At 39.1% G+C, this 16,049-nt stretch overlaps 1 protein-coding gene across 12 annotated transcripts in view; it reads right to left on the bottom strand.

Moving 5' to 3' along the window:
* Nucleotides 1-31: 31 nt before the first annotated feature.
* The window catches only part of SLC16A12 (solute carrier family 16 member 12), a 79,666-nt gene continuing 63,648 nt past the window's right edge, over nucleotides 32-16,049 (bottom strand). For 10 of the 12 annotated variants that reach the window (XM_072806166.1, XM_072806165.1, XM_072806161.1 and 7 more), the window contains 5 exons: nucleotides 13,990-14,093; nucleotides 10,400-10,543; nucleotides 8,027-8,606; nucleotides 5,781-6,040; nucleotides 32-2,704 (listed from right to left, as the gene is read on the bottom strand). In XM_072806166.1, the coding sequence (XP_072662267.1) occupies nucleotides 2,430-2,704; nucleotides 5,781-6,040; nucleotides 8,027-8,606; nucleotides 10,400-10,543; nucleotides 13,990-14,093 (1,363 nt within the window). In that variant the 3' untranslated portion in view covers nucleotides 32-2,429. The remainder of the gene's footprint in view (nucleotides 2,705-5,780; nucleotides 6,041-8,026; nucleotides 8,607-10,399; nucleotides 10,544-13,989; nucleotides 14,094-16,049) is intronic. The other 2 variants (XM_072806171.1, XM_072806169.1) reach the window with 2 other exon arrangements.

Below are 16,049 nucleotides of genomic sequence, written 5' to 3'. Positions count from 1 at the left end.
TTCAATATAAATCCCTTGTACAGGGAAAAGATTTTTTTTCCAAACACAAATATAAACTCATTTTATTATGCTTTTGAAATAAGAAAATATTAGCATAAATATCTGATTTATTAGTAGAATCACAATCTGGAAAAAAGGCCCAATGGTACAATGTATCTATAGAAGTTAGTTTCTTTGCTTTTCTAGTCAATTTCAAAGTAGAGTTTACAGTGATAAAAAGTAATATTTAGATGTAGAATCATTGCACCATAATTTTATTCTTGATCCCACAGAACATCATTTCCACAAATCCCTCCCTTTTGAAATAAACAGTATAGGCACATGGAACCTTAACAGTAAAATCTTGTGGAGTTGACAACAGTAGACTCTAAGATCTACATTTCCCTTGCTGGTTTTCTAAAAATGCTGCTCCAAAAGGGAAAATAAGATATAAATTTATGCATGTATAAAGTAAAAATATCTGAAATATCTTATACAAATTTTTTAAAGCTCTGGTTTCTATACTCATTTTTCATGAATACTTATAATACTTTTAGAGAAATTATATTGCAGAGCTGGATAAACAAAATTTTACTGTGATCACTAGGAAAAATATATATATAAGAATATTTATAACTATATTTTAAAAAATCCTTAGGCTTGAAGATTCAAGAAATGACATTTAGTGTAAAGTGCTGTTCCAAACACACGTAAGTTCATTGTAACTGACTTTTTACAGATATTTCCCAAATATTGTTTTTAAATTGAAAATGACAAAGTAAATGGGTTCAAAAGGAAAGTCTAAGTAAAAGATAACAGGCAACATTCAAATTTATCTTTGGAAAACAACTATGAAATATTACAGCTTTTTTCCCATTCAATCAAGTCAGCATTTCATTCTGAAAGCAATATATTAATATGTAATTTTATGAAATAATCCAGTGATAGGCAAAAACTCTTGTTGAACATGCTTAGCCCACCTAGGATCTTCCTCAGTGCTGGCAGGGAATTTGTGAAGCCTCTTCAGGGACAAATGATTTCTTTGGGGTTCAGATTTTAAATTTTTCAACAATTAAAATCCCCTTCCAATTGTGCAACTTGCTCCTCATTTACAGGTATATTATGATTTGGGGATTCAGCACTATCCTCTGTGGATATAAAATGGCTGACGACTGAAGGATCTGGCCTTTCCCTTCTTTCCCACATCCTCCCTCTGAAAAGTCAGAGATTATCCCAAACTATGGGAAAACAGAGTACCTAAGAATGAGTTAACTATTCCAATCCAATGAGTGAAGGTATGTGAAAGAGTTCTATGAACTGTAAAGTATCACTTTACAAGGCCACTGCCTTCTCAAACTTCTCTTCCCTCTCCCCTGACCAAAGCTCTAATTAAGGAGTACTGTGATGCTGAGCTTAACCCCTGAAGTCTTCTCATTCAACTGAAGAGGCCCATCAAGTTTCTAATGATTCTCGATAAGGAGATAAAGGGCTGTGGACATTGGAACAAGCAAGCATTAGCACAGGGAAAAGGAATCTCACCTTTAGACTATCTCTAGAACAATATTTTTCAGGCTAACCTCCCAAGGTCTGTTTTGGGTAATGATGAACCTAAATGTCTGATCTGAAAAGAAAACTCTCATCAGAGACCTGCTGATCCAAGAATTCAATTCCTGCCCAGTTGGAATACTGCCCACATTTTTCAGTTCCTAGCAGGAATGTGTGCGCAATTCAAATAAAAGCTTTGTTTCTAAAGAAAAAAAGGGGAAGCGTTGGTGTTCACATTTCAGGTAGGATTTAGAAATAACCTTGTGATTTTGTGGTGTGTTCTGTTAAATTCAGTATTATATGTGATAGTAACAGAGGTGAGTGCCTGGTCAGAAGTCAGGGCTCAGTCATAGGAAGAAAGCTTGTGGTGGAGGTGGAAGGTGAAGATGCCAAACCTTCCTCATAATGGGGTCTCTCACTAGGGCTTTAGACAGGGTTGTTGAAGAATGCTTTAGATTCTTCAAAAGGCAGTGATTAATACAGACCCTTTTCTCCATAAAGTAAAGCATAAAGTAAGCAAACCTCCATGTCATTGTTTCTGTTTACATTCTGAGGGAGTAAGATGGAGGCACAGAGAGTTTGCGACAAAGCTTCCCAAGTCTGCCTTTGTCATATTTTGAAATTACCCCTAATACAGCTAATTATAGCAGCTACATCCTAACATTCCCCATGGAGTGATGCTCATTGCTTGAAAGATAGGAGTTCAATTGTGAGTACAAATGCTAAATGAGGAAACTCTGAACCACTCCAACTTGCTTTGTGATTTGCTATTTTCCCCTATAAACATGTTAATAAAACAGTAATAATAATTTCCTTGGAAGGCAATGCTTCTGCCAAAGTTAAATGCTTCAGAGACATGTACAATCTAGTGGTCCCACCTCTCTCAGCCCTGAAGATTCCCAGGCTCAAGGCCATTGGTCATGTGGGGTTGTAACCGACAGAGCTAGAGCCACAGACTGCTCATCTTTGTGATCTAACTCTCTTGCTACAGAATAAGCCACCGATCCATTGGTCCAGAGCTGCAGCTTCGGATCAGATTCTTTGGCAAGGAACCGCAGCTGGGTTTTTTTCATCTTCTTTACAAGTCTAGCAAAGCCAAGCAACACAGAACTAAATATCATTGAAAATCCACAGAGAAGAAATGCTGCAGTGTAGCTGCCAGTTGTATCGACAAGCCATCCTGTAACAAGCAACAGCAAAATTACATTGTTGAGTTGAAAATCCAGTTGTTTACCTACTCCCAAATCTAATAATTTCTAAGGGTAATGACGATAGATTGCTATCATCACCGTTATAATTTTGACACAAAAAGCATATCTAAAAATATTGTGCAGCAATTGAAAAGTGCATTGTTTTCTAGGAAACTCCTAAAATGTACTGTTTTTCTGTAAAGTACTTGGAAGAGTGTCTCATTCTCAATAATCACACAATATATATTATTTTTAATATGGTAGAAAGGATAAAAATGGTGTCACTCAAAATATTGATGTTGAGATCATCTATGTCTGCTGAGAGAATATAATAGTACTGAACGTTAGTAATATTCCCAGTACCCACATACTGTCTATCATGAGTAACATAACATGCCTTTGGATGAAGCCAAATCCAAATTTTCCATTAGATCCAGTCATTGTACCCTATGCAGTTTGAAAATCAGAACTTTGGGCCATTGTAGAAGTTGTCAATGCAAACTTCATCAGGTATCATTCTACAATCATGGCTTTTTTTTCCTCTTTATTTCTTCTTGCAACAAATGAATCTCAATATCATATACCCTGATACTCCTCAAAATTTTTTCCAGCTCTAAATTTTGAGGAGTATCAGGGTATATGCTAAGAAAATATGGGCCATAATGATCAGAGAATCAATGGAGTCAAATTAGACCTCGGCAGGCAAGTATTTTGTGATTAAAAAGTTTTTTTAAAAAACTCCTTTAAATTGGGGTGCCTGGGTGGCTCAGTTGGCTGAACATCAAATTCTTGGTTTCAGCTCAGGTTATGATCTCAGGATCATGGGGTCAAGTCCTATACTGGGCTCCACACTCAGTAAGGAGTATGCTTGAAGATTCTCTCTCTTCCTCCCACCCCCATCTTTTTCTAAAATAAATAAAATAAATCTTCTAAAAAGTTCCTCTAAACTTAAATCCACTGTAAAAGTATATGATTTTTCCTTTCACCCACTTCAACTCATTAATTAAAAATGGTATGTAGAAGTTGTTATAAGCCTCACAAAGTTTCTTGCAATCCAAACTATTCTCAAATATTTTAGTTACTGTGTGATTTACTTATGTACTTCTGTAGCACCAAACAGAAATGATTGAGTAGAGAATTGTCATTTTAAAGGTGATTAAATAAGAGAAGTATTACAGTAAGAACTTAAACCCTAATCCTCTGATACCTGGCAACGAGTATGATGTCTGATTTGCCAAATGAAGGCCATGGATGAAAAAAGATCTAGGAATCCCAATTCCATAATGCACTGTAACTTTTTAACAGAATTACACTGCTCCTAAAGGTTGGTAAACACAAAAATTGGCTATTGAGGGAGGATGTGGGGACATTTCGGGGGCGTTTCCTAAACGCATAGTCCTATATCACAGAATTTAAACTGACCAGGATTTTTAATCTGTAGCCATTAAGCAGTTTCCCTTAGTTTGCTGATTTAGCAATCATTGAGGTTTGAAAATAATTCTAAATTGTTTATTCATAATAGCAGCTAAAGCAGAAATCCTGCCTTCTTCAAAAATTCCCTTCCTTTCTTCTAAGCAAATGGCTCATTTCTTTTTTGCCTGTCTTCAGGGATCTTCACTCTCTTGGCTTTAGTTCAGGCAGGTAATAATCAGAACCAATTATCCTCAATCTTTTTTTTCAAGATTTTAGTTATTTATTCATGAGAGACATAGAGAGAGAGAGAGAGGCAGAGACAGAGGCAGAGGGAAAAGCAGGCTCCCTGTAGGGAGCCCAATGCGGGACTCGAACCTGGGACTCTGGGGTCACGCCCTGAGCTGATGGGAGACGCTCAACCACTGAGCCACCCAGGTGTCGCCAGTTATTCTTAGTCTTTAGTGTGCATGAGCATCACAAGAAAGCTCGTTGAGAATATAGATTCCTGGAAAGATTCAGATCACAATGGAGGATCAAGGAATCTGTATTTTGTAACAAGGGCTTCAGGAGATTCTGACGTGGTGGGTGGGTGGGCGGTCCTATGACTTCATTTTGAGAGACACTGGTCTGGACCACATACCCTACGAAGGAAGGAGGGACTTTGACCTGTTTGCTGCTCTAGTAGCGCCAAAAGCAATGCTAGTGTACACAAGCAATAAATATTTGTCAAGTTACTTGTTTAACCACACTAAATTTCGACAGCATTTGACAGTTTACAAAACATTCTAGATGCTCTTTATCTGATGATCTCCAAAACTCTAAATCTAAATCTGGCCTCCCTCTAAAGCTCAGATTTCATCCTCACACAGCAATGTTGGACATTTTATTGGGTATTTCAGATTTCTGAATCTCTCTAAACTTTTAATTCATTATTTTTTCTGGCAAAGCCACTTTTTCTAACTTCCTTCTTGCTTTCAACCATGCCATTCTTTTCTAGCTTATCTTTGAGTTTTCCCCTCCTTCACCCTCACATGCTAAATTCAGTTGATATTTTTTTCCAAAACTTCCTCCTCACCCCCAGAGCTCACTTTCATTTTTGCTGCCATGGCCCTAGTTCAGGACTTTATCAATTTGCTTCTGAACCATTAGAATGGAATCCTAACTGCTTCTCCCCTAAAGCACCAGATCGATTGCTAGGTCACGTTTTCTAAAATAGACTCTTTACCCTATTACCCCTTTGCACAAAAACTATAATATTATCCATAGTCTCTGAAGAATATAGGGACTTTTTAGCTCCTTTGGCTGGCACTCAAGACACACTACTATGACAGAGTCACTTACCATTTCAGCCTCACTGCCCACTATCCCCAAGTGGGACCCTGTACTCCCTCTAGATTTCCCCCTGAATGTGCCTAACTTATTTATAAATCTGAACAGCTGCTCCATTCCGTTGCTCCCATCATTAGTGTGGAATGGAATCAGGACCTTAATTTTGGATTTCTTCTTTCCAAGTAGGTTAAGGTCCCCACTCAATTGGAAGAAAATTATCCCAACTTAACTTCCAATCATCACTGTCTATGTGTGAGTTCACTGTTTTTTCACATCAGTATAGCAAAGAGAAGAGGTGCTTGGGGGATCTCTCTGGAAACTTACCTGCAATAGGTGGACTCACCAAGTATGGCACTGCATGAAGGAAGTATACTACACCAAGTGCTGATGACAAAGAAGTGGTCCCTACTATTTCTGCAGTCACTACTGGGATCAGAGTCACGTAGGCACCATCAAAGTAGCCAAAGGTACAAGAGAAAGGCACGAGCAGGGGAAGACTTTGAAGCATTGGGAGGCAGAGATAGCAGAGCCCATCTAGTCCCACGGCAAAGAGGTAGCAGACATACTGGTAATTCTTCAGGCACCTGTAGATTTGAAGATCAAGAATGAGTGCTGTATGCACAGGTTCTATCAAAGAGTTTTAGAACCATGGCCATGCAGCAGTAAGCACTGCAGTTATTCATAGAGAATAACTTCCCATGGTGTGTTATCTATGTTGTCTGCTTATCTTTCTTTTGGTATATGAAAACACAATTCATCTTCCCAGGAAACATGGTGTGGCAGAAAATAATATATGCTCTGAAGTTAGAAAGATGGAAGTTTGAATCCAGTTCTATCACCTGCTAACTGCTTAACCCTAATCTCAATTTCTTTAGCTATAAAATGGGAAGTTTATCTATCTCATAGGGTTACCCTGAGGATAGTTGTAAAATAACATGTAGAGTATCAGGAGACTAATATTTTCTAGCATTCTATCATATTAGATGCTTTCATATAGGACCTCCACTAGTATCTGGCACATTATATATGCTCAAAAACCCAAGTTACAAGGTAGAAGCTAGAATATGAAGACATTAAAATGATTTGCCAGGGATTATGAAGGTCTTGTACTAGGACTAAGTCTTATTTTGACCCTTCCCAGTGGCACTTGCATTCCACTTTTCCTCTATATCTCCAAACTCATGACTGATACCAAATGGCATTGATACCATCACTATTTCAAAGACTCAGTAAAATATCAGCACTGTTAAAAAATAACTAAAAGCACAACACATCACTATTTCAAAGACTCAGCAAATATCAGTAGTTAGTACTTTACAAACATTTTTTTCAACCCACTGTCCCCTTTGGGCCTCACAGAATGCTAAGAGGTTAATAGAAAAATATTGCACTGGCCTGTTTTATAGATGATGACCCCTGAAGATCTGAGAGTTAGTGATTTTCCTTAGGTCACAGGGACAATAAGGGACAGAGCCAGCACAAGAATTTAGGTCTTGAACATCTCCAACTAGAGATACCTCTATCAAACCTACACTGGGCTGTTGTTGAGTTGATTGTCAAGATAGATACCTCTGCTCTCCCCTCTTTTCCTTAACCATTACATTTTTTGGAATGAATTTTAAATATTATATTCATAGCACTGGAGAATGGCAGTTGAACCCTGATTAATTACCAAAGACATAATATGTGAGAAGCCACAGGATGATTGCTCTCCCAGGTCATAGCTCAAGTGTGAAGAGTCCATCATTGATGAGAAGATGAGTACCTCGCTCTCTTCAATTCTAACAGATAAGCATTAGCTGAAGAAACTACTTGGCAGATTTCTGACAACTCTGATTTCTAAGCCTAAAATGATAATGAAATAAGTATTTGCTATTTGTATTGACAAACAGAAATATGTGCCTATAGATTATATATAGTTATTGCATCTGATCTTCCTGCCTGGACTGAATTCTGCTCCTCTCTCCATCGCCAGACAGTCTCTGAGGTCGTTAAAAAATAACTAAAAGCACAACACCCAGCCTGAACACTGACTTGACTTGGCATGGAAATAAATCTGTCACCAGGACTTGTAGTTAACACAGGTTTCTACAACTTAGACCCACTCACTATCCTAAACCATCTAGAACAGAGGCCAGCAAACTATGGCCAAATCCAGCCCACCACCTGTTTTTGCACTATCTGTGCACTAAGAATGTTTTTCTACTTTCAAGTCATTGGTTAAAGAAATCAAAAGAACATTATGTTGATATGTAAAAATTATATGAGAAATTAAGATTTCAGTATCCATAAGTCCACTGGCACATGGCCATTTGTTCCCATATTGTCTACAGCTGGTTTGCGCTGCAACAGCAGAGTTGAATAATTGTGATCATATGACCCACAGAGCCAAAAATGTTTACTAGCTATCCCTTTTTAGGAAAAGTTTGCCAACCTCTCACTAGAAAAACCAGCAATTGAATTGAAAACAGGATTCAGACACAGGTTTTCTACAGGGTAAGAGGACGAGGGGAAATCAAAACTCAAAAGTCCCCTGGTAGGGAACCAAGTGTGGTTTCAATGACTTTTACCTTCTGTCAGTTAGCCATCCAAATGTGATATTGCCAACAATGTCAATCACCCCAAGTATGGACATAAGGAAAGCAGCTTGCTGGTGACTCACTCCGACACTCAGAGCATAAGGTACCAAGTACACGAAGAGAGGACTGCAGCCGTAAGCCATAAACAGAACAGAGATGGCTAACACGACAAAGTCTGACATCAGTAAAAAACTGTATTCCTGCTGCAAAGAGCAACAAAGGCAGGTCTGCCCCCATTTTTTAGTCCAAGTGGAGCAGAGAGATACTCGCTTAAAGTCTTGTTTCTCTGTTCTACAGACGTGATTCTGCTCTGGAGTTGTCTGGTCTTCTTTCAGAGTAATAGGCCGCATCAAGGCACCGCAAACACAGAGATTCAAAACGAAGCCCCCAAGAATGAGTAATGCTCCCCGCCAGGAAAACTGTTCAATAAGGAGTTGAACCACAGGAGCCAATATGAAGGTGCCAATGCCACTTCCCGACATGGCAATCCCATAAGCGAGAGCTTTCCGTCTGCTGAAATACTTGCCAACCATGGCAATAGCTGGAGAGTAACACAGCGCAAATCCAAGACCTAAAGAGAGAGAGAGGTCTATGAGTGCTACCATCAACAGCCAATGAAAGAAAACCTCTCAGAATACATTTATTTGGATAAAGGAGAATCTGGCCTTTTGTCAAAGCCTTTTAAAACTATTTCCTCACCAAGCTGAAGCTGTCTTCCCCACCGGTCACCCAGTTTGGAGAGTACAGTATATGTATGACTTTCCCCTTGGGAAGAAAATCTTAAAAAATAGGACTTCTTAAAATGAAATGTAGAACTTAGAAACTATTACACAAACTGAATTTGAATTAACAAGAAAATCAGGATAATGCTGACCTAACCAACTTATTCTCCCCATTAACACTCTTTTTATCATAAATTATCCAGAGAATTACCTCAACTCTTCACTGCCCATGAAAACACAACTCTGCGGGCACCTGGGTGGCTCAGTGGTTGAGCACCTGCCTTTGGCTCGGCGGGTGATTCTGGGGTCCTGGGATTGAGTCCCCCATCAGGCTCCCCAGGGGGAGCCTGCTTCTCCCTCTGCCTATGTCTATGCCTCTCTCTGTGTTTCTCATGAATAAATAAATAAAATCTTTAAAAAAAAAAAAAAGAGGAAAAGAAAGAAAACAGAACTCGGATAATCTGGACCACCCTGGAATTTGGATTTAAATAGCATACATGATCCCATGAAAGTTCCAGAGCAATTTCACATAATTGGGAAACTTTATGTCAACTTTATATGTGAACATATAACCTGAAAATATTTCTTAAAGTCAGCAGAAAGCCTCTTAAAAATTTTCAGCTCTTATTCCTGTTAAGTCAAGAAAATCTGAAGGGTGTAAAACCTGGAATTCATGGCATCTAAATGGAAAAACAGAACCACCATCAGCTCCTGTTTCCATCTGTACTGCAGGGTGACCAATGATCCTGATTTGCCTGGACTGATGGGTTTCCCGGATGTGAGATTTTCGGTGCTAAGACCAGGATGCTCCTCGGGAAACTGAAATGACTAGACACCCTAGCAGGTGGGCCCTTTGGGTGACATAGGACAGATACCTTTTTTTTTTTTTTTTTTTTTTTTTAGCTGACAGAGCTAGATTTATAAAATCACTATGAGATTATGTCCTTTATTGGCCAGATCATGCTAACCCTATGCACAGTACCCAGACTATGAGTGCTACTACACATCCCTCTGAGTGATGGGGCAAATTGCCACTCCAGTGCTACCAACCAATCCCACCTTGATGCTAAGTAGCCTCCTTAGGTGTGATTTATGGAATGTACATAGGTGACTTCTCTTCCTACAGGGTTCCCTATAATTCTCTAAAGTATACTTCCATAACATTGAGAGAGAATGTATAATATAAGAATATTCACAATAAGGGGCTTTTTTTAAAAATTAAACTCCCATTTACTAGACAATGATCTTCACTATAAAGCAGGGGCAACTCAGGTTGACCACAGGCAGTATTTTTATGTCTTAGCAAAGATGTTGGGAGAAAGATCACTGCTGAAAATTTATGTTATGCTGGCTAATATCTCATTGCTTCTGATACAGAATCGCAGCCATACACTATTGCCAGAGGGGAGGCCAGCAGTTACTTCTATCATATGGCTGAATTCAAGTGGTGATACATTTTCATTACAGTAGTACAATCAATTGCATTTCTAGCTCTTTTAACTGATAGGTAGGTGGGCAGAAGAGAGATCAGCTAAATTATGCATCTAACAAGATGAATATTTTATGGATTATGGTTCTGTTGATGTGCTTGACAATACCTGAATGGGGAGGGGTGAGACAAAGTGGTACAAAGTGCCCTTACCTGTTAGAACTCCCAGAGTGAGGTAGAGATGCTTCAGACTGGTGGCAAATGAGCCCAGGATGAGACCAGTAGATGCAAGCAAGCCACCCAGCATGATTCCCACTTGACAGGATAAATGGTTACTGACAACACTCCCAAGTGGAGCTTCAAAAACAATAATAAATAGGTTCAACAGAAAAGCCTTGATGGCACTGTGAAAAGGCTCTGGTGTTGTATTGGCTAAGCCAAGAATGATGGACCTTTATAGCATCAAGCCCATCCTACTCATTCTACAGATTTGGAAACTGAAGAGAGAGGAAACGACTTGTCCCTGGTCACACAGAGAACCTGTAGCAAAGCTAGACATAGGGTCGAGTCTGCTGACTTGCATTTCAGTAGCCCTTCCACTTCTCCATTCTATCATCTCAGGGCTTTATATGTTTCATATAGTATTAATCATGTACCATTAGCAATAATTATGACCATTAGCTGGTGAGGAAGAAAATGAGCAACACCGTGTGGCCAGCAGCATTAGGCAGGAAAGGCCAGGAAAAGCCCACAGACAAATTTCACAATCTGGTACTGTTTTCAGGCTCTAGGAAACCCTGTGGATGAGAAATCAAAACAAACGCTTCATGTCCATGGTGACATTTTGGTGGGCCTCACTCTATTTGTGTCAGAATTGTGCCGACTTCCAGGTTATAGAGTATCAAATAAAGTGGAAAGTGACTGAGGAGAAATTGAAGTTTGGGGGAATATGACATGTCCAGGATCACCAAGAAGTACAGCTCAGGGCACCCGACACCAAGTGCAGGGTCATTTCACCCTTTTAACTCTGTCTCCTTGGGCCTCCCAGACTGATGGCTAGGGAGATGGGTGGGGAAAGCATGTGGATTCTTTCTATGGAACAACTCATACTGATCCCAGTACTCCTAGTAACAAGATCAGAAGAGCAAGTTCTCTGGGTATTTGTGGAGTATAACTTCATATTGATCAGGCTGCACCTGGGGCCTGATTCAAAAATGTATGTGATACTTGCTATCAGGGAAATACACATGAAAACCACAATGAGATACCACCTCACACCAGTGAGAATGGGGAAAATTAACAAGGCAGGAAACAACAAATGTGGGAGAGGATGTGGAGAAAGGGGAACCCTCTTGCACTGTTGGTGGGAATGTGAACTGGTGCAGCCACTCTGGAAAACTGTGTGGAGGTTCCTCAAAGAGTTAAAAATAGACCTGCCCTATGACCCAGCAATTGCACTGTTGGGGATTTACCCCAAAGATACAGATGCAGTGAAACGCCGGGACACTTGCACCCCGATGTTGATAGCAGTAACGTCCACAATAGCCAAACTGATGGACATTTTTGATGCCCATCGAAAGATGAATGGATAAAGAAGATGTGGTCTATGTATACAATGGAATATTCCTCAGCCATTAGAAACGACGAATACCCACCATTTGCTTAGACATGGAAAGAACTGAAAGGTATTATGCTGAGTGAAGTAAGTCAATTGGAGAAGGACAAACATTATATGGTTTCACTTATATGAGGAATATATAAAATAGTGAAAGGGATTATAGGGGAAAGGAGAGAAAATGAGTGGGAAAAAAATCAGAGGGGGTGATAGAACATGAGAGACTCCTAACTCTGGGAAACGAACAAGGGGTAGTGGAAAGGGAGGTGGGTGGGGGGATTAGGTGACTGGGTGATGGGCACTGAAGGGCCACGTAACAGGCTGAGCACTGAGTGTTATACTATATGTTGGCAAATCAAACTCCAATAAAAAAAAATAAACGAAACAAAAACAAAACCAAAAATGTACGTGATGGAACCAGTCATCAGCTTGATGTCTCCTGTCTAGTTAAAACAGTGGCTGGCTGTATATACAACCTCTCAAACACAGGAAGGAGCAAACCTCCTGAGAATATATCTAATTCTCCAGGCTGCTGCTATGGCTATCAGCAAGTGAGAAAATTTCGACCAAACTCAGTGAAAAATGTTTACTTCTCTGTTTATCATAGGGCACAATGCCCCTAGTGAGTGTCCTATATATGACTCTGCAGCCTCTTGTCCATCTCCTGAACTTAACTAATGTTGCCAGGTGAGCGAGCAAGTGGGCGCATGGTAATTAGATACAGCAGGCCTGAAGTCCTTGCATGGCCTCAAGTCTTTGAATTTAAAAATGCAACATCTAACATGACCCTGCTTTATCACACAGTCACCGTGATCATGTTGGTCACCGAAGGCCATTTATTCCTCTTCTGGGGATTACAAATATTCTCCAGAAGGTAACAGTGAGGGAAATGAGTCACCTGTGTCCTCTGAGAAAGATAAACATGGCTCACTCAGCATGCTCATACAAAGGCTGTGACTAATAATGTGACCCTGAAAACAAAGTGATTGTCTTATTGGTTTTAAAAAAATAGATTAGTGAACATGAAGCTATTTTTGATCCCATAAGACCTTCCAGTGTTATCAGGAGACAGAGTCAACTCAGCCTTCTCATGAAACTCGCTAAAACTGCTTTCAAATTCCTTCCAACAAAGGAAATACATTTCAGCACAATTCAATTGATTCCTGAGTATGTACATTTTTTTCTAAAAATAATATGAATCAGTATCTAGAATAAAGTTAGTTGAGGTTATTTACAAGTTATTGAATAATATGGTACTTCGCTTTTGCCACCAAAACATGGCTTGAAGAGATAAGTAGTTTTTTTTTTAATACTAAGGATTCATCTAAAAAAATAATTAAATGGAAATAAATAATTAAATAAAATCCAAACAGATCATTTCAATTTGACCAAATCTCAGAAACTCTCTAAGATATTAGTAACTTCAGTTTAAAATGTTCAAAAAGAAAAAAAAAAGTTCAAAAAGAAAAATCTCAAGGTTAGTTTTTCTCAATTATATGATGGATTGAGAGATTCCACAAATTTTGAGAATACTCTATATACTTTGTACCCTTGGGGTTCTTTGAATGAAATTATAGCCATGGTGAGTGTGCTTATCTCATGACTACACTCTCCTATCCTTCCCTCATACTTTTTCTAAGAATGAAGATTTATGCATGAAAAATGAAATCCATGAGCCAAATTTTGAACCTCTGGGAAGGGAACAGAGTGAAAACAAGACTTGAGATGTGATGCACATATTGTTGGCACTTGTTTAAGGAGATTGTATAGAAATGGCTCAGAGTGCTATCCAATGACTGCTTACATGCCTGGAGAATGAGGCGACCATAGCATTTAAAAGAGAGAAGCCCTGCATGTACTGTATGGTTACCTGTTTCCCAAATCAGGAGGAGTCCTGTGATGCCCAGCATCCTATCTCATTATGGGAGAACCAAATAATATGTATCTTTTTCAGAGTATTAACTACCTATTCCACCTGCCCTCAGCCAACATCATTAATTCCAAGAGCATATCTGGTTGGGTTTGGCTGAAAGTAGGATTGGTCTTTTCTTCTTACATAGTCTTAGCCAATTTTTAGCAAAGATCTGCTCTTCAGAAAAAAATGGATAAACAAAAGCAGTAGAAGACCATTGTTGTGTATAGTTCAAGATTATCCAGTAACTATTTATCCCTGGTAAGTAATACTCACCACAGAGCATGGTCACACAATCTACAATGGAATGGATCCAAGCTGTTTGTGCATAATCCTGAGTGAAGTACGACTGGAACTCCACAAAAAAAATTGAAATACATCTGAAAAATACAGTGCAAGCATTTTATTATTATTATTATTATTATTATTATTATTATTATTATTTGAATGAATGAACATGGATCTAAACCACAGCTTGAAATTCTGGTTCAGCTGTTTGAATCTCCATAGGCTTTAACTGGTTTTCAGGGGTACATTGTTGGACCATAGTAAGTGGGATGTCAGAAGCTATTGGGCCATTTAAAGGATAAAACAAATATTTATCCACTGGAAGGGCTGCTGAAGCCAAGTGGGTATGAGGATGACTGCTGTAGGGAAGGTTTTATGGAAAAGATGGCAGGTCAGAAACATGAGTTCATATTTATTTTAATATTTCACTAACATCTGTAACTTCTAAGAGGTTGTTACACCAATTAAAATTTGACAATTAAGATACATCACCAGGCAATTTCAGTTCCAGGTTTTAAAAAGGTAATAATCAAATGATGATAATAATAGCAATAGTAGATACACATGAAAGGATATATTCTGGAGAACTATTTATAACAGCCAAATATCATAATGAATCTGTTTACCCATCAATAAGGAGCCTGGATAAATACATTTTGAATTATCAATAAAATATTTTTAGGTGTTAAAAAGGATGATTTGATATATATTTATTAATTTGAGAATAAATCCACAATGCAATGTTAAGTAAAAAAGTAAGTTACAAAGTACTTTATATAATAAGGCTTGTTTTGATTTAAAAAAAAACAACCCAGAGTTCATATAAATAGAAAAATGCCAAAGTATATAAATTGAAAATACTTGAATGGTGAGATTATAAATGATCGAGAGAGAGAGAGAGAGAGAAATAGAGAAGAGAAACTTTATGTTGAAAATTGTTAATTACTTAGGGAAAAAAGACCTAAGTGATTCACGAGCAATAGTTTGTATCACTGTACAATTTGAAATGAACATCATACAGATTAGCAAGTTTCCTAACTCAGGGCAGGAGCTTTCAGTACTCCGGGACAGCAAGAGTGAATCAGGCCCTGATGGGGATGAGACAGGAGGTTGTCAGTGTCTTTCCAGAGGGCTACAGTCTGACTCATGCTTCCGCAGCCCATGGTAACCTGCTATTTCACTCCTCCCCTCTCCAGTTGCTGCTGGATATGAAGGTGGGTGATGCAGAAAAAGAAAAAGGAAGAGAATCAGGTATAACCAGAGTGATTATGTTAGGCAAGTCTAGCTTTACCAGCATGCATCCTCTGCAACTGCCCAGAATTTGGTACTCAGAAGCACAGAATTTCAGCTGTCACAGTCTTAAAATTCCTAACAATTTTATCTTTGAATTTGTCTTTTGTAAGTGAAGTCGAAAGGAAAATGGGGCACGCACACAAGCAGTGGAGACACACATACAATGTGCTTCGATTCTTTGCCTTTCCCTTGACAGATGTAGTATTAGAGACACAAACTCTGGTAGACTCACAATGTGTGGGAGTCTGGTAAGATGCAGAGTGAGCACAAGGTAAGCTACATCTACAACTGAGCAAGTATGGAGGTAGAGAGGCCATGCTTTTTTCAAACCAAAATTTACTTCAAATACAGAAAGAAGGTAATGGTGTTCTAAGGAACACAAAGAACTGAGGATTCTGGTGACCCTTTGTGCGCCTCCCTCAATCCATCCCTGTATGTGGGCGGGCGCCCCTGGCAGGGTGTGCTCCTGCTATTGGGGGAGGTGGCCACCCGTGGGGGAGGGAGCCCATGGACGCTGACAGCTGCAGGTCCTCTGCTGATGGATCCACCATGGCTGAGCCTGAGTGACACTCCACTGTGTTCACCACAGTCTTGCTCTTGTTCCCCGCACTGAGCACCCTAGGTAATTCTCTCTGTCACAGGATATGAAAAGTGGCACTTCTGCATCCACTGATTTAAGAAGCCAGACAACATACTGCACTAGATCTGATGCTAGATTAATCATTGTATCAGAGTTTGAAGTACCGTAACACAGT

The sequence above is a fragment of the Canis lupus genome, chromosome 29 (assembly GCF_048164855.1).
Source record: "Canis lupus baileyi chromosome 29, mCanLup2.hap1, whole genome shotgun sequence".
In the NCBI taxonomy this organism is placed as follows: domain Eukaryota; kingdom Metazoa; phylum Chordata; class Mammalia; order Carnivora; family Canidae; genus Canis; species Canis lupus.
The sequence above is the reverse complement of the archived record's forward strand: the minus strand, read 5'-3'. Positions and strand labels throughout refer to the sequence as shown.